This window comes from Populus nigra, chromosome 1, assembly GCF_951802175.1.
Source record: "Populus nigra chromosome 1, ddPopNigr1.1, whole genome shotgun sequence".
NCBI classification, from domain to species: domain Eukaryota; kingdom Viridiplantae; phylum Streptophyta; class Magnoliopsida; order Malpighiales; family Salicaceae; genus Populus; species Populus nigra.
In genome coordinates, this window is record NC_084852.1 from 1705232 (window position 1) to 1731383 (window position 26152).

Consider the following 26152-nt stretch of genomic DNA (forward strand, 5'->3'; position numbering starts at 1 on the left):
TGGAGTATCGCATGTACAATAAGGATATCTTATAGAAGCAAAATTGAATTGAAAGACCACGAGTTAATATAAATGAGAGAGGTACTCATGTTTCATAGAAGAACAACAGTATATTTAACTCATGCTGCTAGTGTGACTTTAGAAAAAGCCATCCCTCCTGTCTTGTTCCTCAGCTTCCTTGTTAGCAGCTTGAACAGACTTGAACCACAAAAATGCCTGCAGACAAGGTCAGGTTAGCTAAACAACAGGACTAGACAACTTTATCATCCGCGACAGTTTGTCACTAAATGGATGTCATAAGTTAATCAAGTAAAAAAAAATCTCTTCATCCATGCCCGTAGCTACAAGATTATGCCAACTTAAAAACTACCACAATTATATCATCATCACATCATGTCAAGATCCATTGAATTTCAAGAATCAATTTCCTGAGTCTTAGTCAATATATATTCACTAGATTAACCCAGAAAGATATATAGCACTTACGGAAAAGGGAATGCCAGTAAACGCAAAGAATCCTAGCAATGGAGCATAAAAAATGCTGTCTGGGTTCACAACTCCGAAAACCGGCCTCTGATTCACATACTCAAAAATGGAACCAATCTGAACACATTGAATTTTAATCAATCAAACCATCTACTTAGTTAGTATATAAAGCTAGAGGAGGGGAAAAAAAGAACAAGAAGTCAGGAAACTCACCGCGGCAATTGCTGTAATTGCTGAGGCAAGTAAATAAACAAAAAAGGGAACTTCAAAGTTCTGCTTTGATGAGTTCTCTTTGCCTTCACCCTTAGCCCATGGTGGGGGTTCATCAGAATCCGGTTTAGCCCAGGATGGGATAGTTTCTTCAGATTTACTAGACTTTGCAGACCCTTCAGTTGCAGCACACACAAAAAACTTCTTTTGCTTCTGATAAGCATAATAACTCCCTCTACTTTTCACTGTTGATTGATTCGAATCCATTACCTTATTTCTAACAAATAATCTAGAACATGAACCGTGAATGATCAAATCTGAATTGCACCAACACAACAATGTTGCAGCAGCCATTGTTTCCTTCTCTTCCCCCTTTCAAATTCTTCACTCTTCTTCCAATTCTTTATACTATAGACCTAAAAACATTGACAACATTATTAGAACCACCTTTATGCCAAGTTGCTAACTACAGTGTCCAACAAGAACATTCTTGGTTTTCACTGCAAAAATACTTTAGTTCTTTCATTTTCTTGGTAACATCACTTCTTAAATGATAAGTTAAGAACCACAAGCAAGACCCATGAAACATGCATGCAGAAATTCTGTCTGTCTTTGACATGCGATTGGTTTCATGTAAACTGTTTTTAAGCCATTTTTGTTGAATATTAGAGTATTTCTTGATTAGTGATCATAATAGTATATGATGCTAAGTATGGTGACAATTCGTGATAGATAACTGTAAAGAGACTCAAAAGATGAGAAGAGATGAAGGAATACCTGTTGAAATTTGGGTTAGAACACAAGGTTGAAGAGTGAAGTGTGTGAGGTGAAGCAGAGGATAAGCAGGGGTGCCTCTGCACTTAGCTCAGCCACACACAACTCAATTGGTTTCTTCCCTTCCTTTGCACTCTCTTTTTCTTGGGTTTGGAGGTAGTTTAGTTGGGCCTGGACATGTTCATGGGCCGGGTTTAGATTTTCAGTTTTGCAAAATTATGAAGGGTCCAAAATTATCTGTATTCTGTGCTTTATCTCATAGTATTTTTATAAGTATGGTTGTTGATTATTTTTTAAATAGTTTTTTATTTGAAAATGTATAAAAATAATATTTTTTTTATTTTTTTTATATTAACGTATTAAAATGATCTAAAAACACTTAAAAATATAAATTTGAAGAAAAAAAAAAATTAATTTTTTTTCAAAAATATTTTTGAAACAAAAAGGCAAACAGAACCTTAATCTAGTATTTATTTAATTAATAAACACTATAATTTTACATAGATTTCATTCAAAACTCTCTCCAACCTTAATTAAAATAAACTATAATTTATGATTTTTTTTAAACATATATTTTTATATCGCAATCAACCCTACAATCCAATTGATTGTAGTTAATTCTCAATTGACATGATAGATCAACCCTATAATCCATCTTATCCAAGTAAATCCAGGTAATTTAATCAAGTTAGCTCTTACTATTTTTTTTTTATAAAATAATATTTTTCTTGTTTTGTTTTTTTATTTAAACAACATTATTTCATTTAAAAATAACCGAAACATTCATAGTTGACTTATCAATATATTGAATAAACCTATTAATTCATGAATATATATATATATATATATATAAAAAAAAACCTCGCATAATAATACCCTCGTCATTAAGGCTAGAAACATTCTCAACACCAAATAATTCAGAGCCAAGTTAATCAGAACCAGATATGAAAGTACTGCTTGTTGTGTCACTCTGTTTCGTCTTTTAAAAGCAATCGATCCACCATAACTTTTTATCTTGAAATCTGTCAGATACCATAAAGAAATTGTACAAGTCGACAAAGAAAACCCAACTTTTTGCTTAACAACATTATTTTTGTACTCCATCATCGTCTTCATCACTCGTTTTTTTTTGTAATCTCTTGCACGTAATCGGTGAGGTCACTGAGAGAAGAAAAGAAGAAGCCTCCCAGCGCCCATTCCTTGCCTTCATCATCAATGATCTGAACACACATTTTCTTCATTATTATCCACACTGATAATGGAGAGGTTGGTTGCCTTCTAAAGCATCATTAGCTTGGGAAATAAGGCAGGCAATGATTTAAAAAGTTTGGTTTGAGTAAATCCAGAAGATCATCTATCGCCCATCATCATCACACCATGATTGTCGTCATAACAATTACCAGTTCATACCTCGCGGGTTTGTCTTGTTGCCAAGCAATTTCACTCTTTTCTTTGCCATTTTTAGTTTGAGTTTTAGAGCCAATAAGTAGAGAAAAAAAACACATTATTGTTGTTATAACATCCAATTTAGAATCCCTTCCTCTTCTCTCTGGGTCTTCAATCATGGTTTGAACGGGTTAAACTAAAGCTATAATTTTTATATAAAACAAAACAAAACAATATGGTTTAGAAAATCCTAAAACAACATTATTTTAGTAAAAATAAATTGATTTGAAATAACACCCAGCATTGCCGAGCTCCAGGTTAACGAATCAGAAATGACCAATCAAGCCAAGTTTACATGGCATGTTTATCATATCATAAAATCCCAAAATAACATTGTTTTAATAAAAATAAATTGATTTGAAATAAAATTCACTATCGCTGAGCTTCAAGTTGACGAGTCAGAAATGATCAATTAGACCAAATTTACATAGCATGTCTTTGAAATTGAAAATAGTTTTTGATCAACATATTAATTGATGCCAAAACATTCTTCATCATTTAAAAACAATATAATATTGGTTTAGAAAATCCCAAAACAATATTATTTTAGTAGAAAAAAATAATTTAAAATAAAAACCAATATCTATCAAGCAAGCTTCAAGTACGAGTGATCAAGATAACAACACATACCAAGTTTACATTATCAACATATAAATTGGTGTCAAAATATTTTTTATTACTTAAAAATAAAATCACATCAATTTAGAAAATTCAATATTCTTTTATTAAAAAAATTAATTTGAAATAAAAACCAACATCAACCAAGCAAGCTCCGAGTCGACGAGCAATCAAGATAACCAATCAAACCAGGTTTACATGAAATAAAAACCAACATCAACCAAGCAAGCTCCCCTTCGACGAGCAATCAATCAAACCAATCAAACCAGGGTTACATGATCAACATATAAATTGATGCCAGAACATTCTTTATCATTTATAAAAAAAAAGGAAGGGAAGAAAGGCAATCATGATAATAATCCTAATCACATCATCAAGGACAGTAAATCATAATCCTACACTTTATAGAGATTCTGCAAATGGGGTTGAAAATCTTTTGCAGCTTTGCACCGAAAAGAATGATGAATGATTCTCCTGTAGTCAACTAACACACTTGATGATGCTCTGCAGCACAGCAGCTCTTCCTTTTTCTCTTTTCGTTTTTTTTCAACTTTTCTGTTGGTAATGGTAGTCGGATTGGAAAGAAGCTAAAAACTTTGATCATCATTTCACCAAAGATTCTGCAGCTTACATAATTATTATATGGTTCTTACTTTTTACCAAGCAAAAAGTAGGCAAAAAACTGACAGAGAGAGAGTGATTTACACTTGCTTGGAATCTTTCTGCAGGTTCTTATTTTCAGATGTTTTTTAAAAATATATTTATTTTAAAAAATATCAATTTATTTTTTTTTATTTTTTTATGATTTTAATGTATTGATATACAAAATATAAAAAATATTTTTTTAAAATAAATATTTAAAAAAAAAACATTCTGCCGTGTAATATCAAACACACTATTCTGGAAAGGTTAGTTGTCGTTTACTGCATTTTTTGAGTGGCTGAGTGCTGTCATTGTTGAATCACAGGCCAAATTGTAACATATCAATGACTGCTCCACGTCTACTTTTTTTGTTTTTAGGGGGTAATTATCAATTAGACCCCAAGAAAAATAAGTTTATAATTAGGTCCTCCATCTATTGGATATCACCGTTAAATAGATGCTACATTTGACTTGTATTGAAAGTTTGAACATTATTCTTTTTTACCGTTATTAAATTTAGCCCAGCTTAACAGATCAATCCAAGACTTGTGTGAGACTCAATTTTAAAAGAATTAATTTGGAAATTTACCTGCTCGATAAATCAACTCTCAACGTGATCAAAAACTAGATTGAGTTTTAAAAAATCTTAATGATATCATCTTAAGTGATCCAATTCAATCTGGATCAACGCAATCAACCCATGATTTAGATGATGGTTGGGCTGAGTTTCTTGAATATAATTTTTCTAATAAGTTTGTAAACTCTGATTAGGTGATAGTTCCACTTACATTGATAAAATTATATAATAAATTATCTAGATTGACTTTTAAAAAATCAAAACGGTATTATCTTGACCGATTCAATTCAATCTAGATCAACCGGGTTAATTCGTGATTTAGATCATAAATCTTGCGGTAAAGAGTTTGACTTGTATTAATAAAATTGTGCAATAAATTATCCAAGTATTCATGTATTGGCATGTCGTTGTAGTGCTCCATCGACTAATCCAATATGCCACATGCAATGCAATAAATTCAATCTACACCAATCACAATCGAAGAAGATGGTTCCTTCTAAGATCCATTTTGTGCTCCACATCCACGTGTACCCATCAGAAACTGTTGCCTCCCCACGCCATTTTTTCACGTCCGTGCTCCGACAAGGTAGTAAGCTAGGCTCTCATCCAACGGGAAAACAATTAATACCAGTTTCTAGCATGTTGCTTGCTTAGTTGCATTCGCACATGTTCAGCACAGATAAATCAGGAAAGAACACCATCGCATAAAATAAGGTGCGCCGGGATACCAGGATTCAGAAAGCATATAGAATTCTATTAAAAATAAAGGAGGAAAAAAAAGCATAGTGTTAGAGGCTGTTCTGCGTTACATTCTGTATGTTTTTTACTGTAGAAATCATCTATCATCTTGTAGATAAAAAATGAATTAAAATAATTATAGGAGATAGCTCAACTAGTCGGATCTTAGTTTTGTTCTCTAATGGTCACGAGTTCGAATCCATTCAAAGCCACTTGAGGTTATATGATCGTTAGTTTCAGGGTCTGTGAGATTAGTCGAGATTCACACAAGCTGACCCGGACATTTATATTAATAATAATAAAAAAGGAGTTAAAATCATTTAAAGCCACTGTGAAAAACGAAAAACAATGGATTACGAGTGCTCATGGCTGGATATGGGTCTTGTGTTCTCTGCAATATAATTTACATGATGGGCTCAAGCAGCAAGTAGAACAATGATGGCAATCATTATATTATCACATGGAAATGCAATAGCTGATGATCTTAATGATGATGGTAAGAAAATCATTTTCAGGAGCAAATTAACTGGTAAGAAAAATCCATGGCAATCATATTCTGGGGCATCGCGATTACATGATCCATGACAGGACACTGATGGGTTTCCCAGAAAAATGTCTGAGACATGCAGATGATCATCCCTTTCCCACGTTCTTAACTACCAAATCAATTCCATACCGTGTGCGTGCCATCAATACCATTTGTTTGCTGGTGACTTTCTTGGACTATGAACACAGGAACGAGTTCATATATATAATGTGAGAATTCTTAATGCTGTTCTTGTTCTGGTAGCTTAGTTATCATGATTTATAAATCTTAAAAAATGTTTTTCAATTCAAAATAAATTAAAATATTTTTTATTTTTAATATTAATATATCAAAATCATAAAAAAACAATAAAAAAACATCAATTTCATATTTTTTCAAAGCAAACACACTTTTAAAAAGCATAAAAAACAAATGTACAAGACCTCCAAATAAGTTAAAGTTTGTTTGGTATTGTGGTGCATGATTTTTTTTTAAAAATACTTTTTAATTAAAAATATATTAAAATATTTTTTTAATTTATTTTTAATATCGACATATTAAAACCATAAAAATCATAAATTTAATGTATTTTATAATAAAAAATTAATTTAAAAACATTTTAAAAGGTAAAAACATTCATAATGCCACAAAGTAGTAAGCTTTCATATGTTATTATTCATGTGTTATTTTTTTTTAACTTTCATATATTAGTATATATTTTTTTAATTTTAAAGTTTATAAAATTAATTAAAATACACCTAATATGTCTACAGTAATTAAAAAAAATCTTAAAATGAGATAATTTCAAATCGACTAGAATCTACCCGTGAAGATGCCGTACTTGTAAAATGTGATTAACTGATTGCTGTTGAAAATACAAAGCATGACAGCAGGGGAACAGAAAAGGGCACTGACCTCTCCTCTCCTCTCCTAGGCTGCATCAAGAATGCTAGCTGTCTTCATTGTATCTTCATTGGAAGACGTTATTTAGAAAAGCTAGGTAATATTGTTTTTTATTTATTTATGTGTGTTTTAATTGTTAAAAAAATATTTAGAAGAGTTAATTGTATTTTAATATATTTGATATACAACTATTTTAATTCTCAATCAACTTAATATTAAAGATAAAATTAAAAAAAATTAATTAAAAAGAATTACTTGAGTGAACTTGTCAAATTTATGACAAGAGTTATGAGATTATAATAATCTCATAAATAAATAAATAAAATATACATTTAAAAAGATATAATAAAAAAAATATTATTTTGACTTTTCAATTCTTATTTTACATGCTTAAAGAGAGTGATAAACAAAATGTTGTTTTACCATTTCTTTTGCAAAAATATTATTCCTACTTATCTTACAATAGTGCTAAAATACTATTTATTGTAATAATATTTTTTTTCTAGTCTTTTCCTTTGATTTTTTCTTTATTTTTTACTAGATTATTTTGGTTTCATAACTCATGTCATGAGTTTGACAAGTTCACTCGGGTTTACTCAGATTATTTTTTATCTTTTTTTAATTGAATTTTTTTTAATTTCATCTTTTAATATTTGGTTGATTAAGAATTGTTTAAGTTGTTTTTAAATCCGAACCAAATCATATTAGGTTGTTAAAATACTTATATATCAAATACATTAAAATATAATTGACTCTTTCAAATGGTATTTTATCATTTCCGTGTATACAAACAAAAAATACATATATTTATACAATTCAAAAAGTCATATTATCAATTTAACTCTTAACAGTATCTCCCATTATAAATACTCTAAGAATATTATTTTTATAAAAAAATAATATTTTATTTAGCACTCATTAAAGCAGGCATGTAAAACAAATATTGAAAAGCAAAAATAATATATATTTACTTATTTAGCTTTCCATTTAACATCTTCCAAAGGGCGAGTCCCCTGTTCTTCTCAAAATTAACAAAAGTGAAAACCAACTTCTTTTTTTTACCTTAAATTTAACGGTCTCCAGAATTAAAGGCTGAGCTGGCTTTTTGGTGGGTAGGGGGAGAGAGGTAGACGGCGCCGCTGGTCAGGTTGCTTTGCCCCTAAAGCCAAGCTTTCTCTCTTTTGTTTTATGCATAGTTATAACTTATAAGATCCCACGTATTAACCTTCGTGATTTGTTTTCTCGTGACACAACTTAAACTGGATTTTATATCTCTCTTTTAAAAAATCAGTCTTATTTCAGGGTTTTTTTTATATAAAAAAATTATAACTTGAACTAATTTGCATAATTCGAGCTAAATCACTAAATTTATTGACTCATAAATCCACTTACTTATCTTACAATCCGAGCTTGAGCCTTTTAAATTAGATTAATTTTTAAAATTTAGAAAATATAGTTGTAATTATTTTTTAAAATGTTTTTTATTAAAAAAATATATCAAAATAATAATTTTTTAAAAATTATTTTTAATATCAGCATATTAAAATGATCTGAAAACATAAAAAAAATAAAAAATAAAAAATAAATATTTTTAAAAATACTTTTAAAATATAAAAATAAATATGATATTAGCTATGCTTTTATGTGCGTATGTGGAACGATCAACATATTCAACATATTTTAAACATTGTCTATATTTTAAACATTGATATAATGTTGATATTCATCAATACTTACCAAATTCAGTACAACGTCGTGAATTTATTAAGTGAATTCAAAACTAGACAAAATATTTTTTTGATATTTAAAAAAAAACATTTTTAAATAAAAATTAAAAAAAAACTTCTTGATATTGATCGGGTTGGATGAACAGATTTAATCGGGTCAACCTTTTAAAATGAAACCCTTCTCGATTTGGTTAAATTAAGGACATCCATGTCAGGGTTAGAGGATTGATGAGAGGTTTATACAAGCGAAGTATATTATCCTTGTGTGTATGGACAAAGTGGGTCACTGATGCTGGTTTCCACTGTACTGTATATTTTCACGCCATATCGGTGATTGTGTCTTGAAAACTTTGTTTCTACTCGCACTCACGTATATAAAGATGGTGGACTGGATTGCATTCTTGTGAAGGGTGAACATTCTCTCCCCTGCCCACTTTCTGTTTTTTCCTTCTAGTAATTAATAATCCCCCCCCCCCCCCACCCGCCCCCTTTTCTGCTGCCGCCTATATATTCCACCAACTGTTCCTTGTTTCAGGAACTTGCAGTAGTGACTTGTACTTGTTGTGTTGATGGCTTCTATAAGTTGGTGTAGCCTTTTCTGTCTCTTTCTTGCTGTTTTTGTAGCAGAAGTTGGTTTTTGCTCTTCTTCCAAGGTTTGTGTTGATTCTTGATATGATATATGTTTTTTCTTGCTAGTTTCTTGGTGGGTTTTATTTGATGTTTTGTTTTGTTACTTGAATTTGTAGGTTTATGTGGTTTATATGGGAAGCAAAAGTGGGGATGACCCAGATGATGTTTTGAGCCAAAATCATCACATGCTTGCTTCCGTACATGGAGGAAGGTCAAAACTTTGTGCCCTTTTCAATACTTTCATGTCATTCGTTGTTTCGCTTTTTTGTTTTTTATTTGTTGGTTTAATGTGGTGTGCTACTGACAGTGTTGAGCAAGCGCAGGCCTCTCACCTTTATACTTACAGACATGGCTTTAAAGGTTTTGCTGCTAAGCTGACTGATGAACAAGCTTCTCAGATCGCTAGTAAGTTTATGACTTTAGGAGCAATTTATTGCTTTGTTCTGCAATCAGAATGATATTTATGATAGCATTTTTCTGGGTTTTCGTGACAGAGATGCCTGGAGTGGTCTCTGTGTTTCCCAATTCGAAAAGAAAGCTGCATACCACTCACTCATGGGATTTCATGGGTCTGGCGGGTGAAGAGACCATGGAGATACCAGGGCATTCAACCAAGAACCAAGTCAATGTTATAATTGGTTTTATTGATACTGGTGAGGGTCTTTTTTTTGCCTTCAAAAGTAGTTTCCTGTGTACTAATTCTTGATTGAATACCCCCGTGAGTTTTGATTAAGTGCTGCTGCATGTACAGACGAGTCTTCTGATATATTTTTCTTTTTGCTGAATGATGTCCTTGATATTAGAGATTCATTCCGAAATGCCATCTTTGCTTGTTTAATGCTTAAGAAAGTCCTGATAAATTTGGTTGGCATATAAATTTTAAAAACAAATAGTGGATTTGATTCTTATGGTCAGGAATTTGGCCTGAATCTCCAAGTTTTAGTGATGCCGATATGCCTCCAGTGCCAGCCAGATGGAGGGGGAAGTGCCAGCTAGGAGAAGCATTCAATGCTTCATCTTGCAACAGGTTCATTCTTGCTCAATAATTTATTCAATGGTTGATTCAGTGGACATTAATTTATTGGTGGAGGATCTAAATTTATTAATAGGAAAGTGATTGGAGCACGATACTATAAGAGTGGCTATGAAGCTGAAGAAGATTCATCAAGGATAATGTCATTTAGATCTCCAAGGGACAGCTCTGGTCATGGCAGTCACACAGCCTCGATAGCTGCTGGTCGTTATGTTACAAATATGAATTATAAGGGGTTGGCAGCTGGAGGGGCTAGAGGAGGTGCACCAATGGCCAGAATTGCAGTTTACAAGACATGTTGGGAGTCAGGTTGCTATGATGTTGACTTGTTAGCTGCCTTTGATGATGCAATCAGAGATGGGGTTCATATTTTGTCCGTGTCTTTGGGTCCTGATGCTCCCCAGGGAGATTATTTCAATGATGCCATCTCCATTGGGTCATTCCATGCTGCTAGCCGTGGAGTGTTAGTAGTTGCTTCAGTTGGAAATGCAGGAACCCGTGGTTCTGCAACCAATCTTGCCCCTTGGATGATCACTGTTGGTGCTAGTTCGATGGATAGGGATTTTGCATCTGACATTGTTTTAGGAAATGCCACAAAATTCATGGTAATACAACTCCGTCCTTATATTAAGTATTGTTCGCAGTAATTGGCAGAGCCTTACTAGTTCTCAATTCTGAAAAACAGGGGGAAAGTCTGAGTCTCTTTGAAATGAAAGCCTCTGCAAGGATCATATCTGCCTCTGAAGCCTTTGCAGGATATTTCACACCTTATCAATCCAGGTGAAGCAACAGGTACTTGAAAGTGAGTGAAATTTATATTCCAATGCATGGGAGAAATCTGAGTTAGTTTCCTTTTTCTTGCTTGTTCATGTAGTTACTGTTTGGAGAGTTCCTTGAATGGTACCAAAGCCAGAGGGAAAGTTCTTGTCTGTCGACATGCTGAGAGTTCAAGTGAGTCTAAGATTGCAAAGAGCCAGGTAGTGAAAGAAGCTGGAGCAGTTGGAATGGTTCTTATTGACGAGGCAGATAAAGATGTTGCCATCCCTTTTCCCATCCCTTCAGCTGTTGTGGGGAGCGAGATGGGAAGAAAGATTCTATCATACATAAATAACACACGGTTTGTCTTTTTCTTGCCAGTATGGAGACTGGGTGTTTGAGCACTCAAGTTTCTCAAATTTTCTGATTCAGGGTACTCTGATTGTGAACAGCAAACCAATGTCAAGAATTTCCCGTGCAAAGACAGTTTTGGGTTCTCAACCAGCACCTCGTATTGCTTCATTTTCTTCCAAAGGACCCAATTCCCTGACACCTGAAATTCTGAAGGTAACTTTTCAACTTGAGATCAACTAGTTTTTCAGAAGACCTACTGGCCTGTTTTAATTATTTTTTCAACTTACGTCATGCTTCGTTTATGATATTCTAAGTTTCTACCTCTTTCCTTGTGACATTACTGCTTTGTAGCCTGATGTTGCAGCTCCTGGACTGAACATCCTCGCAGCCTGGTCTCCAGCAGCTGGGAAAATGCAATTCAACATTCTTTCTGGAACTTCTATGTCATGCCCACACATAACAGGAGTTGCAACCTTGATCAAAGCAGTTCACCCGTCTTGGTCTCCATCTGCCATCAAGTCTGCAATCATGACGACAGGTAAGTGATAATCGATTTGGTGTTCCATGACAAGTTCTCTCCATGGGATTCATGAAGTCTCTAAAATATGCTACCTTTTGTTGAGAATTATCTGACCAAGAATCTGGATTTCAAATGGAAAATGCAGCTACCATCCTGGATAAGAGTGGCAAACCCATCAGAGTGGATCCTGAAGGAAGAATGGCCAATGCATTTGATTATGGATCAGGGTTTGTTGATCCTAAAAGAGTTCTTGATCCTGGCCTCATCTATGATGCCCATCCAATAGATTATAAAGCTTTTCTCTGTTCAATTGGTTATGATGAGAAATCACTGCGTCTGGTCACAAGAGATAACAGCACATGTAATCAGACAATTACAACAGCTTCCAGCCTCAATTATCCTTCAATCACTGTTCCAAATCTTAAAGACAGCTTCTCAGTGACTCGAACCGTGACAAATGTTGGGAAAGCGAGAAGTGTTTACAAAGCTGTAGTGTCTAATCCGGCAGGAATCAATGTTACCGTTGTGCCAAAGCAACTAATCTTTAACAGCTATGGCCAGAAGATCAAATTCACAGTGAATTTCAAGGTGGCTGCTCCATCAAAGGGCTATGCATTTGGTTTTTTGACATGGAGGAGTGCAGATGCACGGGTCACCAGCCCCCTAGTTGTCCGGGCTGCACCCTCTCCCATGGGGCTGATGAGATAGCCTGGCTTAGTTTGTATATATTAGCTTAGGAACTTTGAGATCCTGATAACCCTACACGAATACAGATGCAGAAATATACTTGAGTTCATAAATCCCTATGTAGTAGCTTACCGTTACATACCTGGATCATGCAGGCAACGGAATGAATTTTAAGATTGTTGAACAGGCCGCATAAAATGGCAATATATACAATGCCAAAATTTGGCTCTCTTTATTTATTCATTTACTTGTTCTTCGTCAGTCTCTCTAGTATGTTTATATACATACATGCATATACAGTATTGAACCTTGATCAGATTGGCATCTGATGATCATCATGTACTTCCTGATAAATGATATAAGTTATAATTTGAACACTGATTTTTCAGACAGATCAGGGCTATTCATTGCTCTGTTATACCCTTCCTTTCACCGTATGCCAATCAGAACACTGATTTAGCTGGGAATCGCATCAGCACTGGCAACTTTAGGAAAGAATATGAGCATCCCAAGGATTCTCTACAGAATATAGATGAACCTCTATTGCTATGCCCATTTAGTAATATGTTTTCTAAGTCCATGGATTCAGCGCTTCCTTCTCCTGCTAAGTACTCTTCTATGGACTTCTCATTTTCACTCCTGTTTTTTTTTTTTTTTTTAAAAAATTCAATCAATCATGGCCCTGATTATCATGCTGCAATGCCATAGTGGCCGACAATAAATAAACATGGCTATAATATCATTTCAACTGGCATGTAATAACATAATCTTATCTGGTTTCCCAAACCAGGTGGGTGTTCACGAGACAAATCACCACAAATAATCCAGGGAGACAAGTTGTCTTCTCCTAAATTGCGAGACATGCTCCCACTCCCACTGATGCAGATGGAGAGCACGGTTCCCAGGCGGAAACTACTCCTTAAATTGTGGAGGATGGAGACTTATCAACTCTTACCTATTTATTTCAAAATTATGTTGCTAAGTTGTTAATTCTTTCCTAATTTATTTGGGCAAGACTCTGTTGCTATGTTCACAATCCTTTCCTAGTTTAATTCATGATTTATAGCACCCTATGTGATCCTTTAAACATGGTAGTGATAGAGGAAAAAGGCAGCTGTTGATATTTTTTTTTACAATAGTGAATTTGAGAATGAAGAGATTTCATTAATAGAGAGATTCTGATTGTGTTTTATTTCTTCTTGGACGTCAACGTGAGGTTGGCTCTTGAGGTTCGCACCACCCACTGTATCGCCTTATTAATTAAATCAAGATAATAGGAACCTCCACATCACACACATAATTGCCAAACCATGAACATGAAGTCTAGAGGAATTCTGCTAGCCATTCAAATTGCCTTATCAAATCCAAACATTGACTTGGTTATAATCATGAAAGAAATCAGAAACCATTATCATTGGATAAGCTAATCACACCAGTATAGGATATCATCCAATTCATTCTTGTTTCCTCTTTCATTTCTAATTATATGACAGTCTTTCAACATCAGCCATTGGAAAATTAATCACCCCTTGTGACAAGAAAAGTAGAAGAACAAACCTTGGCACTGAGCTTTGAAACCATACACTGATGATAATGCACAAGGGCATCTATCAATGGTGTACCAGCAAACGGAACTACTACCCACTGGGCTGCGCTTCTGAAGGACCAATCAGGCCCTTCTAAAACAACAAGTTGGTCTAATAATGCAAATTTCTCATCTTCAAGAGTCTTGACCTCGTCCTCAACCTTGCTCAAAGCTCCCTCCTCAGCAAAGCTATCTTCCTCTAACAACACGGTATCCATCTACTGGGGCAGACGAGTCTGGCAATGAACCATTAAGAGGCTTGACATTTGGAATTTCTGCTGATGTTGCCATCCTTGGATTTTGTTTTTTTTTTTTAAAATTTAACTTCTTTAATTTTTTTTGGGAATCAACCCTCCGTGACCTGAATCTCATCATAGATAGATTTTCAGATCGAGTTTTACAATTATTTTTAAAAAACAAAATAATATGTTAATTAAAACTATCATATCTAACAATTATTATAGTTAATGAATTTTAGGAGGAGAAGACCAATAAGCCGCTAGCTCTGACCCAACGGCCTGCACCGATATGTCAAGCCCAAGACCAAGCCCAAGTCCCTTTTACATTTCGGGCGGGCACCATGAGACCCACCCGCCCGATCCACGAGAAAACAAAGAACCGTTCCCTTTCATTTTCTGCAATCCACAGAGCTCACACCACCTACCGTCTCTCCCTCTCTTTACTGTCTCTCTCTCTATCACTGGTCAAGTACTGCTTCAAATACCCCTCTTCTCCCTTTCAATTCATTTCTTCATCGTAATTGCATCTTCAATTTCTTCTTCCTTTTCCAATCTCAAAATCTGATCGTTGTCGATTTTTTTTTTAAATTTTGATATTTTTATGGTTGTTAGCTAGGGTTTCTTTTTTAGTCTGTTAATAAATTAAAATTCTCTCCTCATTTCAAATTCTGATTTCTCTCCATCTGTCTTTGTATTGCAGTGAAATCAAAGAAGCGATTGTTTTTTTTCATTAGTTGATTATAAATAAAGTTCAATTAAAGAAGAGAATGTTTGAAGGACTGGTCCATCGCGTTCTGGTCGGTTATCTAGGCCGTTACTTTAAAAATATCCAAAAAGAACAGCTCAAGCTCAGCCTCTGGAACGGTAATTTTTATGCTTATTTATTTATTTATTTATCTATGTATTATTATAGAAATTGATGATGCCTAAAGGGTATTATTGTAATAAAAAGTCTTTGCATAGGGTTTATGGATTAGGGTTTAGGTGCAGTTTTTTATGATAATTTGTGTTTTTGATGAATAATTAATAATCCAGAGGAGGTGTTATTGGAGAATGTGGATTTGATTCCGGAAGCTTTCGATTATCTCCAGTTACCCTTTTCGATTAAGCAAGGTATGATGAATTTATTATTTGATTTTGATGGAACTTGTTTTTTTCGCCTGTAATCTTCGTTTTTGTTTTGTTTAGGTCGGGTTGGGAGGTTAAGCATTAAGCTTTCGTGGAAAAAGATTGGGTGGGATCACCCCATTATTATTGCTGTAGAAGACGTTTTCATTTGCTTGTCCCAACGGGATGATCAGGAGGTAGATATGAATCTTGGGTTTTTTTTTAGACAATGTTTGTGTTTTTTATGAGCTTGCAGTTTTGATTATAAGAAAAGTAGAATGAAAGAAATTATAAATCTTTTGCTTTGGAGTTATATGCATACATGCGCCAAATATGTAATGTTTGCTACTTTGTTTTCCCCTGCCTGCCTATCATAGTGGAATTTGGACGCAGTTGAAAGACGGGAATTTGCTGCTAAAAAAGCTCAACTTGCTGCCGCAGAGCTTTCAAAATTGTCAAAGCGCATATGTGGTAAGCTGTTTGCACTCCACTTTCAAGCATCAGTGGTTTATTTGGTTTCAGCAAGAGTAAGCCCTTTCATTTGATTATTCATGAAGATGCTCATCTCTGGAAATTTTGATCCATGAAAAAGTTTTGTTTTGACTACTTAAAGATTCCAAAACTTAATGGTTGTGAGAGAAGGGCATGGCTGATCACATATCACAGTGTAATCTGATTTGGTGGTTTTTTTTGACTCATGATATATTTTCTTTCTGTGAGATGACTTCTTATGCTTGGTTCAGGAGATTCTTATTCTTGCCTGGCAATTTTTTTTCCCTGTAGATAATCAGGCGGGGAAATCATTTATCTCATATATTACTGCAAAGGTAACAATTGCCTTCTTGTTATCCATTATGGCTTTTAATCAATAAACCTTTTGTTTTGGGTTGTATTTAAATATATGTTATGTTTGTAGAAACAATAATAAATATCTTAATTGTGCTGCTATTTATGGGTTTATACAGTCATGAGTACATTTGTATTGCTGTATTACAGGCTGTTGTGAGTGTTAGATTATGCGGTCATTGTGCTCACAAATTGTTTAGTTACTATGCTCACTGCAGCCCATCGGATTTCATTTTTTATATGTAATGAAACAGTTAAAATTGAAGATGTAATTGTAATTTATTTGCTATTCTCTGAGTTCCTTGTTTTGCTTCCAGGTTCTTGATAGCATCCAACTTTCAATTAGAAATTTTCATGTCCAATACAGTGAAAGGCAGTTTGACTCGGTGAGCTTAATCCACAATCTACCTGTACTTTTCCTTGTTCCTCTTCACCTTTAGTCGTACTATGTCATATTGGTAATTAATAGTTTTCTTTTGATACATTTATTGCTCCCTGGATTGCTTTTGCTTATGTTGCGAACAGATATCCTTATTCTTTGTATCATGCATATGCTATTTTTGTTAATGCAAGAAGGGCCGAGTATTCCTTTTCTTCTTCCTTCTTTATCATCATCAATCAAACTAGACAGTGCCTAGTTGTTTTTTCATTGTAAAGGCTCTACCTGAAGTGCAGGTTGTAACTCTTCATTTTTCCAACATGCTTTCCAGGCACAGGTTTTGTTCGGGTTGCAGTTTTCCAACTTGACGGTAAAGCAAAATCTGGTTGGGTAATTTTTTTAGGTTAACTCCTGGTGTTCTTGTAGTTTATGATAGTTCTCATAATTTTTACTTTTATGTGAATCTGTGAGTAACTACAAGTTGAGAAATGAGGCTGTATTCTACATGTTTGAAAACTATTATGTGAATCTGTGAGCATTTTATGATAGTTCTCATGGCTTTTGTGCAGATTTCAGAGGTCATTGTCTATTGAAATCTGTATTTTACTTGATTTTGTGTATTTTGCTTGATTTTCTTGTTCATCACCTTTCTGTGTTTCTCTTTGAAAAAATAAGTTTTTGAAATTTTCTCATGTATACTGGGTTTTTCTTTCATCTAAAATAAGATTTTCATTTATTCATTTTTATCATTTTTATCACATCAGATCATTTGGTGCGAAGATGCTAGGTGGCCAAGTAAACAAAACTGTGAGTATTGAAGGCTTGGAAATTTATTGTACCACATCGGAAGGAGATATTGATTCAATGGGTTTGGATGATGCTGTGGACTCCAAATCCTGGTGCAGTGCAAGAAATGGAGGCAATGAGTTTGACTACTTATTACAGCCACTCAATGTATCAGTATCACTTGGGGTATAAGGCTTGATTAGAAGTGATTTTTTTGCTTCATACATAATGCATGTCGTTAAATAATTATCTTTTCTATAACACACTTTTTAGAGCACAATGTTAAAAAAAGGTAGAAATTTAAAGATTTTTTCTTTTTTAACCTAAACTCTCAGAAATCTTTTGGGAAAATGAGGAGTTGATGTATTCATATATTGTCCCTTAAACACATGAAAATGATTTATGCCATAGAAGGGGGATATCATTTTCTACCAGAATAATCTGTTCTTTTATCATGTGTTGCATATGTACTTGTACATTGAAATCAATTTTCCCCTTGAATGAAAAAAATAAGCATGGACTAAGTTTGTAGAATTCTTAGTTGTATCAACTGCAGGTTACTGAAGTTTGTTTCTGAACTGCAGGTTAACAGAGCAGGAAAGCTTGACAGTGATTTGCCCCAGTATTCAATCAGGGCCGACCTAAATGAATTGGTTGGTTTAGTAGTTTGAGGCATATATCATTGACATAAAATCTCCATTTTCTGCATGCCCTTATGTAAACAGTGCATATTGTGTTGAGTATCATTGTATTTATGTATTGTTTTTCTCTTAATTTTTTCTTACCTAGGCTGTGTCTTTAAATGAGATTCAGTTGCAGCGAATATTGATTTTATCAGATTACTTAAGCACGAGCAGTTTACGGGAGAAGTAAGTTTAGTATCTTTCTTGTTTTTTTTTATCCTCTGGTGTTAATTAATCTAATAAATTTTTTACATATTTAACTGGTCCCTTTTGTTGTAGTGATGTGAGATAGATTTTAACACACAACTATTTAACACAACATTTCCAAGTTTTTTTTAACTCACATGCAACTAGACTGGAAAATTTAAACAAGAGGGAAAATATGGCCCTCTGAGGTTATAGATGAGGAGTTTGGTTGAGGCTTTATAGAGGGGTTTTTGGACCTTGGAGGGGTCTTACAATTTCTCTTGTAAATATATTCTTACACTTAGTCCCTGAACTTCTTAGCTTAGTTCATAGCTTCCCTTTGGTCAATGATGCATGCAAAGTAATTTATTTGGATTGTAATTCTTTGTAAAATTAACACTAGCTATTTTGTTAAAGGTGATGAGGCATCCCTAGGTCTTAACTTTACAGTTATGGTGTAACCATTTTAAGAGGGCAGTGTGTTTTGTGCTTCTTTTTTTCTTTAAGAAAGGGAAAGGCTTACAATGACATAAATTGAAGTTCTGTCTTGCATCCATTATTTTGCTTTTCTATCTGCTGCCCTCACAATAAATCCCTGTCAATATATCTATAGACATAGATGGCCTTCCATTTAGTTTTTTTGATCGGGATGCTTTTAAGAAGGCTGTGACACTGTTCAGTTTGTTCTTCTACAAGGCTGATGAAAGATTGCGACACAACTTTCAAGTACTTGTAATGTTAAAAACTGAAAGTGGTTGTAAATTTGACACATTTGTGAGTGGTGTAGGTATGGACGTTACCGTCCTTGGGGTTGTCCTCTATCGAGAAAACAGGATGGATGGCAAAGATTATGGTGGCACTATGCTCAAGAATCCATTCTGGCAGATGTTCGCTTGAAGTTGAGGAAAACTTCATGGAGATATTTAGGACAGAGACTGTAAGTTTATTTTCCATCGTGATTTAACCTGTTATGTAATTCCAGATGCCAGGTATGAACATGAGGGTGGGGAATATATACCCCCCTCTGATTACTTTTGTCTTGCTGTCTATATTTGTTTTTGAGACTATACAATGCTCCCCATCTCTCTCTCTCTCGCTCTGTTTTTTTGTCCTCATTGATGGAATGGAACTTATGAATCTTCCGAATCACTCTTTTCAGACAAACTGTTGTGGAGTAGATTACTTTTCTTGGTTTCCTTGTAATGTAATGTATCTTTTGTGGGAGGAATTCAAAGCGATTGGAACTCTTTTGTTCCAAGCTTCATTGTTCAATCTTCCTGGGTGTAATTAAGTTCCATGTGAATCTATTCTCTGTTTTATAATTCTTTTAACTTCATTTCCCCTTTCATAAAAAAAGATAACGAAAAAAAAATCCATGGCTAACGATGAACTAGCAAATCCCACATTTCTTTCTGAATGATTCTGAAGTTAAGCAATCTATCTCACATGCCAGCCTTCAGTTCATAGCAAATCCCATGTATGTGTATAATGGCAGAAGACAAGAGGAGTTTGTTCCTTATTTTGTAAACCACTTTGATTAGTTCTCTGTTCTGCTTTCATTTACTGAATGAATTGAAGTTTATAAATATATGTGTGTTCCTTTCTGCTCAAATATTTAATTGTCTTAAATATTTTGGCAAGCACTAACATTTTGCCTCAGTAATATGCTTGTTGTAACTTCTGTAAAATTTAGTTTTTGAGAATATTTCTTTCTCTATCTTGATTTCTTATTTCAGGAGTTTTCGCCGAAAGTATATTAATTTATACCAGACTAAACTAGAGTTTCTCCATCGAGAACAGGTGATTTCTCTTGTTTCTTTATCATGAACACAAATGAATTATCCAAAATAGGCTATATGGTGTAGCTTTGAAGTTCTCTAGATATTATAATTTAGCTCAATGGGTGAATGGATTGGAAAGTTGTGTTTGAATTATGAGAACAGATGCTTAAACATGCTAGCTAAGATGCTTAGTTATCTTAAAATTGTGGAAGTCCAAGCAAAGCTCCAGTGATCATCTCAGTTAGCTCTCCCATCACTTTGTTTTATCCAGCCAAAGTTTGATTTGCACTCTATAAACTCTCACTTCGTTTTAGATTTAAATCCTATCAGCCAATTCTGTTTCCATGAGATTAAGTCTGTTGATAGATGATGTGTGTATGATTTGTTGAAATAACTAGGCTATACATGAAAATCCCATTTAAATCTGATCAGATTTATAACCTTTGTTTTCCAAATTTTGATACACATCCTCCAAACACCCAACAAAAATTCTTATCCTGTGAATGTAGAAAGAATCTGATATAGATCCAGTAATTTGAAATGCATGATATATAAATCAAAGCTTTCCAAAAAAAAAAAGGATGTGTGTGAAATAAAGTTGAGGCAATTTTTCTGGTTTATGATTTATCCACATAAACATAATTTCCTCATCTTATCCTCTATTTATGAGGTTTGCCTTTTTATCAACCGAGGTCAAGGCTGGTTGCTATCTAACTCTTATTGCTTTGTTTATGTTTTGAACTTTGTCATTCAGGCAATCGATGAATATGTTATTCAGGACTTGGAGCAAATGGAGAAAGAATCTGATATAGATGATATCCTAAGTTATAGGTCTGTGGCTGAACTTAAGCTCCAGGTATTTGTTATCTTAACTAATGGAAATTACTCTGCAGAGTGTTATCAATTAATATATTTGGATCGGTTCCATGCTTAAGCATTTGTGCACATGGGATTTGGGATTTGGTTTGTGTTCATATGAGAGATTTAGCTTCTTAAAGTAGTAGGACAGTAGGTACATTTACAATCTATACTTTATCAATATCCTTTGTCCCATAATAGATGGTATACAAATTGATAAAATTTTAATTCATTTATTATTATAGAAAAAATAATATCTTACATTTTATTATAGATTTTTTTAGTTCCTGCAAATTGGTTATAAACTTTTATACTTTGAATTTCTTAAAAATGAATAAATTTTTTTCTTGATTTTCATACCATAAATATTATGGAGCTGTGGGAGTATAATTTTGACTGTTTTAAAATGCTCTATAAAGCAGCATTCTTTTTTCTCTCAAAGCAACTAGAGCTCTTTATGAGCAACATTTTAGTCAGTTAGTTAAATAAAATAATGTTTTATTTATTTGGCCACAGGAAGTTTTATCGAACTCTTTATCTTCAAATATGGAAGTTAACAGTGCCCATAGTTTCATTGAGAAGTCACAAAATGATGAACGCTCATCAAGCGGGTCCCGTGGATGGTTGAATTGGATCTCCCGAGGCATGCTTGGTGCTGGTGGAACCGATGATTCAACTCAGTTCTCTGGTGTTGTTTCTGATGAAGTCGTAAAGGTAAGTGTGTCAAGTTGTTGATGGTTCAAATCTGGAGCAAAAAAGTAAAACAAAATTTAGATCTAGATCTTAATTTATCTAATTTCCTTCTGTTTTCAGGATATATATGAAGCAACAGAGTTCCAGCCATCTGTTTTATCTAGTGGTGATGTTGATGCAAATTATAAGATGTTTACATGTGCAATGAAGTTCACTGTAGGTTGCATTACTGCAACACTGCAGAGCAAGTATGGTTACTGTTCTTTTATATCTCTCTAGATTAACAAATTAGTCACTTATTTTATTTTTAAAAAAATAATTTTATATTTGTAGCCCTTTTCTAGAATCTTCTCAAATGTTGCATGCATGCAGACAGATTCTGGAAGGAGACACTTCCATTGTGGTATTTTTGAGTGGTTTATATCTGTAGCTTCATATTTTTGGGCTGCTTGTCTGGTTTCTAAGCTGGTCCATGATTGCTTGCATATTGTTACTTATCTATATTGCCAGTGGATGTCATTTGTTGTCAAATTCTATAATATTACCAATGTTTGCTAATGTTTGATCAATGGTTTTTGACTGAATAGCATATTCTTTGTGATATCACTGCTTTTTTTTTTGCTTTTACATCCATTGACATTCAATCACACTGATTGTGCTTTTTTTTTAACAGGAGTTACTCTAAAAAAATTGCTGACCTGATTTTTAATGAGTTAATCATTGAATGCAAGCTTTGGGAAGAGTTGGCAACGGTTGTTTGCCACTTTAGATCAGGAGAGATGTTTGATCCATGTAACAAGAGAGTCATTCTACAGATAGGAAGGGTTTGTATTCTTATATCCCAGCTATACATGTTGCAAGCTATGTGTATTTTGAAAATATTTTCTTCTTTCTGTTTTGATGAGGTTCTCTCCCCTTTGTTAATCAACCATATTTTCTACATCTAAACTGTGATTCTAAATAGTGGTTTTGAGAGAACATATTAGGTCTCTGTCTCAGTTCCTGTGATGCATCATAAATGATCTTGTGGATCTTGTCTAAATCAGTTTCAATTGAAAACTATTGTTTGTCTGTTGAGGATACCATAATCCCCTGACTTCTTTGACAAGCAGTGTGTTTCACCAATTTTTGGAAACTTAAAGGTTAGAGTTGGATGTTGGTAGTGCACTTGGTGGAAGAGCAAGTTTAATTGCAAAATGGTGGAAGGATAATGGATAAGTAAATAATTATAGGAGTGCAAAGATGCCTTCTTATAACCTGTTTACTTAGGTTTCCAAGTTCATTGTCTTTCCTAGATGCTACAAGTTTTGGATAGCTAGTTCTATACCTAGGTTTCATCATAGAAAAAGAGGGATATGTTGATTAGGATATCAAAGCATGATTAGCATGCTATGGGATTTCAAAGCCTTTAATCAGCTGAAGGGTCAATTTAAGTATTAGGGTAGATATCCTATTTGATTGTTAGTGTTAGTGCTGGGAAAATTAAGAGCATCACATCCATGGAATGTGGATAGGATGGCATTGTCGAAATGGATATGTGGAAACATAGAAGGGGCCAGATAAAAAATGGCTTGTCTGTTTCAAGGTAGTCTATGATGGCTTTGCTAGTAGACTTGTGGATATACTCTTGCAAGAGAGTGATTGGTTTGCAATTCCAGCACCCAAAAAGAGGAAGAGTAAACTGTCTATATTGTGGGATGAAGTAATTTAGATTGACAACCGTGGAAAGTTCAGTCTAAACAAAAGAAATTGAGGAAAAGGATCTAATGTAGTTTGCCACAACTAATTTAGAGCTCGGCCATAGTTGAGCTGAATTATGAATGGTATGTTTCTATGTTTCTCAGGCAGGAAACCTGCACTCAAGGTGCATTTTGCATGAGCAAACTAGTTATGTTCTTGACAATTAAAGTTGAAGCATTTTAACACTAGCATGGGCCTGTGTGATATAGTTCAAATGCAGGCTTTTCCTAGGTCATTAATCTTATCTTCTATTTTGTAACAGTCCATAGTAAAGAATTGCATAGTGAACCTGTCATAAAGACATTCATTGATACCGATTTTGCTTTGCTTTACAAATTATCTTAATGAGAGAATTTATTTCTTGGTCATGATGTTGAGTAACCAAGAATCAAAATTTGTATTATGTTTTGTAACTTTTCATAGTCTTGAATAAAAACTCATCTTTTAAACACCATTATTAGTTTCTTTTTTGTGCACTACTAGTTAGCTGTTTGTATCCAAAGTCTTCAATACCAGTAGTGTTGCAGAAGTGATATCCATTATTTAAGTGAAGAGGTTATTTAGACAGTAGTGATTGCCATCTGGACTTGGAAGTGATGGAATTTTGTTATCTGGGTCTAGAAGTGGTTTGAGATTCTTGAGCTTGACCCCTTGGAATGTGTTTCATAATGTGCAAAAATTAGTTTGTTATTATACTTTCAATGAGTTCTTTTATGGATTTGCTTTGTTCATGAGGTCCTTGTGAAAAGTAATAGGGCATAAGTGGGACTGTTATTTTATTATTGATATTAGCAGTAGCCTTAACTCTTCAACTGTCTTTTTTGTGCTATCTATAAGGTAAGATATCCAGAAAATCATTTGTTTGAATTTAATCAGTTCTTGAGTTGGATGATGAACACCATTTTAAGAATTCATCTTATCATTGTTTTGCAAGACATGTAAAGGACACTACATCAACATTTAGCCTAACCTGGATTCTTTTTTTAGTCCCTTACGGATGTTAACGTGCGGGAAGATGAACCTCCTTCATGTAGATTTCAAGTGGACATTTCACCAAAGCGGGATATTGAATTGTCAGTAAAGGTATTATTCTAGTCCTGGCTCTTTGTACTTTTCAATATCCTTTTTATAACCATGTCATATGCAGGTCATGCTTCAACTGCTGGAAGTTTCTTGTGATCTAGAGTTGTTTCTAAGTCTCTGGGAACTCTTTACTGTGTTCAAATCCTTTGAATTTCAAATGGAAAGGGTAAGTTTTTACCCTTTAGATTTGGTCCTGTCCCTGCTTGTTGGCTCTTGTGTTTTCTTTAAGTGAGTTATTTTGTCACAACTATTGTATGCTCTTTTGTGGTGCTTTTTTTATTATTAATTTTTTGTTGGGGCCTTCCAGGTTTTAATGATCTTTGTCTTTAGTTTTATCAACACATGTGCAGCTGGGTATTGCACTTATAATAAGTGGTTCACCTGCTAGCAATTTTTTATTACTTCATTTCTTGCATTTATTTATTAATTGTTTTATCAACACACTTATAATAAGTTTTTTTTGGAAGATCAAGAACTTATTATTGATCATTAAATTCAAATATACGTAGGAGATGCATTATTTGTAAAAACACTTGTTTAGCTATTGGAAAGTCCTCAGTCTTTTTCTTCATTATTGACAATATCAATCCTATTGCAGGTTCTGTTCTCACTAAATGGGATTGAAGATGTTAGGACTCGCTTATTGTCAAAAGTGGAGTAAGTTCCTTTTCCACTTCTGGAGCTCGTTGTTGATAATATTTGATTTCTTGGTTTCATTTTATTTTTTAAGCTCTCTAGTATCTTTCGCTTCTGTTATTGCTTTTTAGTAGCTGAACTAGCTTCATTAGCATCCCTTTTCATTTTGTACTTTGTTGGTTTTCCTGTTTATAATTCATAATCCTAATTGTTTAGGACTTTAGGCTTTGGTGCCTATATAAAGAACCACTCGTGGTAGTGGAAAACAGGATATTATTGTATGATCAAATAAATTGAATATTACAATTTTGGTTCTTGCTTGTACTTAAAAAGAACTTTGATATCTTTGGCACTTTCATGTCTTATGCTCGTGTCCCATTTGTATTTCTGACTTGTAGAAGCTCATAATTTATGTCTTCTATGTGCAGATACATCTTATCAAGTCATAAAAAGCTAAGTTGGGATGTTAATGTGATCAATATTATAATTAATGTTCCTTGGAGAAAAGCAACGCAGGAAGAACATAAATTGGTAACACCTCTTTATTGTGTTCTATTGCACATCATGTTCTGTGGTTTGTTGTGTTTTGTAGCTATGCTTAGTTTTCTGTTATGTAAAATTATTTGGGAGATTGTTGTGCCCTCTTCTGTTTGTTGGATAATTATTATTAACATCACAACTATGACTGCTACAAGAATGATATTGTGGAGATTTGCTAGCTATTGTGATCATGGGAGTGCTTGTGCAGGGTGTTAGTGTGGACTTTGTTTGGAGCTATTTTTTTGGACAACAAAGAACACCAAGGAAAAAGGGTCTAAAAGGCAATAATTAAATGGTAAACTGAAAACTAATGATTTCAAACTCCCGTGTAAAAAGTTTAGAAATTTGAGTAAACTATGCCCCTTGTCCATATGGAAGCAAAG

At 33.9% G+C, this 26152-nt stretch overlaps 3 protein-coding genes across 4 annotated transcripts in view; 2 read left to right on the plus strand and 1 right to left on the minus strand.

Moving 5' to 3' along the window:
* Positions 1 to 43: 43 nt before the first annotated feature.
* Positions 44 to 1616, minus strand: LOC133681023 (uncharacterized). The gene is made up of 4 exons (XM_062104107.1): positions 1474 to 1616; positions 700 to 1112; positions 487 to 603; positions 44 to 216 (listed from the first exon to the last, which is right to left on the minus strand). The coding sequence occupies exons 2-4, from the start codon at positions 1048 to 1050 to the stop codon at positions 139 to 141; spliced, it is 546 nt and encodes a 181-aa protein (XP_061960091.1). The 5' UTR covers positions 1051 to 1112; positions 1474 to 1616; the 3' UTR covers positions 44 to 138.
* A 7284-nt stretch (positions 1617 to 8900) lies between these two features.
* Positions 8901 to 12870, plus strand: LOC133671587 (subtilisin-like serine-protease S). Of its 2 annotated transcripts, XM_062092382.1 has the most exons (12): positions 8901 to 9057; positions 9183 to 9300; positions 9394 to 9488; positions 9585 to 9682; positions 9772 to 9930; positions 10193 to 10304; positions 10387 to 10915; positions 10996 to 11090; positions 11185 to 11427; positions 11519 to 11633; positions 11772 to 11958; positions 12086 to 12870. In XM_062092382.1, the coding sequence occupies exons 2-12, from the start codon at positions 9217 to 9219 to the stop codon at positions 12646 to 12648; spliced, it is 2280 nt and encodes a 759-aa protein (XP_061948366.1). In that variant the 5' UTR covers positions 8901 to 9057; positions 9183 to 9216; the 3' UTR covers positions 12649 to 12870. The 2 variants fall into 2 exon arrangements, with proteins under 2 accessions (XP_061948366.1, XP_061948374.1); XM_062092390.1 differs by lacking the exons at positions 8901 to 9057; positions 9183 to 9300 and having other exon boundaries at positions 9601 to 9682.
* Positions 12871 to 14819: 1949 nt separating this feature from the next.
* Positions 14820 to 26152, plus strand: part of LOC133686886 (uncharacterized) — a 28863-nt gene continuing 17530 nt past the window's right edge. Inside the window, exons 1-21 of the mRNA XM_062107001.1 lie at positions 14820 to 14920; positions 15152 to 15315; positions 15487 to 15564; positions 15640 to 15755; positions 15936 to 16029; positions 16342 to 16385; positions 16722 to 16790; positions 17115 to 17173; positions 17548 to 17755; positions 18154 to 18222; positions 18359 to 18438; positions 19226 to 19375; positions 20175 to 20238; positions 20974 to 21075; positions 21594 to 21791; positions 21891 to 22018; positions 22444 to 22594; positions 24498 to 24593; positions 24658 to 24759; positions 25192 to 25250; positions 25658 to 25760. Coding sequence (XP_061962985.1) covers positions 15219 to 15315; positions 15487 to 15564; positions 15640 to 15755; positions 15936 to 16029; positions 16342 to 16385; positions 16722 to 16790; positions 17115 to 17173; positions 17548 to 17755; positions 18154 to 18222; positions 18359 to 18438; positions 19226 to 19375; positions 20175 to 20238; positions 20974 to 21075; positions 21594 to 21791; positions 21891 to 22018; positions 22444 to 22594; positions 24498 to 24593; positions 24658 to 24759; positions 25192 to 25250; positions 25658 to 25760 — 2067 coding nt within the window. The 5' untranslated portion in view covers positions 14820 to 14920; positions 15152 to 15218. The remainder of the gene's footprint in view (positions 14921 to 15151; positions 15316 to 15486; positions 15565 to 15639; positions 15756 to 15935; positions 16030 to 16341; positions 16386 to 16721; positions 16791 to 17114; positions 17174 to 17547; positions 17756 to 18153; positions 18223 to 18358; positions 18439 to 19225; positions 19376 to 20174; positions 20239 to 20973; positions 21076 to 21593; positions 21792 to 21890; positions 22019 to 22443; positions 22595 to 24497; positions 24594 to 24657; positions 24760 to 25191; positions 25251 to 25657; positions 25761 to 26152) is intronic.

What these genes read in the sequence shown, in the direction of transcription:
- LOC133671587 (XM_062092382.1), top strand. Translation starts at nt 9,217, where the DNA reads ATGGCTTCTATAAGTTGGTGTAGCCTTTTCTGTCTCTTTCTTGCTGTT. An exon ending in AATTGGTTTTATTGATACTG is followed by an intron (nt 9,931 to 10,192) that starts GTGAGGGTCTTT and finishes TCTTATGGTCAG; the next exon opens with GAATTTGGCCTGAATCTCCA. An exon ending in AATGCTTCATCTTGCAACAG is followed by an intron (nt 10,305 to 10,386) that starts GTTCATTCTTGC and finishes ATTTATTAATAG; the next exon opens with GAAAGTGATTGGAGCACGAT.
- LOC133681023 (XM_062104107.1), bottom strand. Translation starts at nt 1,050, where the DNA reads ATGGCTGCTGCAACATTGTTGTGTTGGTGCAATTCAGATTTGATCATT. An exon ending in CAATTACAGCAATTGCCGCG is followed by an intron (nt 604 to 699) that starts GTGAGTTTCCTG and finishes CAATGTGTTCAG; the next exon opens with ATTGGTTCCATTTTTGAGTA. An exon ending in TTACTGGCATTCCCTTTTCC is followed by an intron (nt 217 to 486) that starts GTAAGTGCTATA and finishes CCTTGTCTGCAG; the next exon opens with GCATTTTTGTGGTTCAAGTC.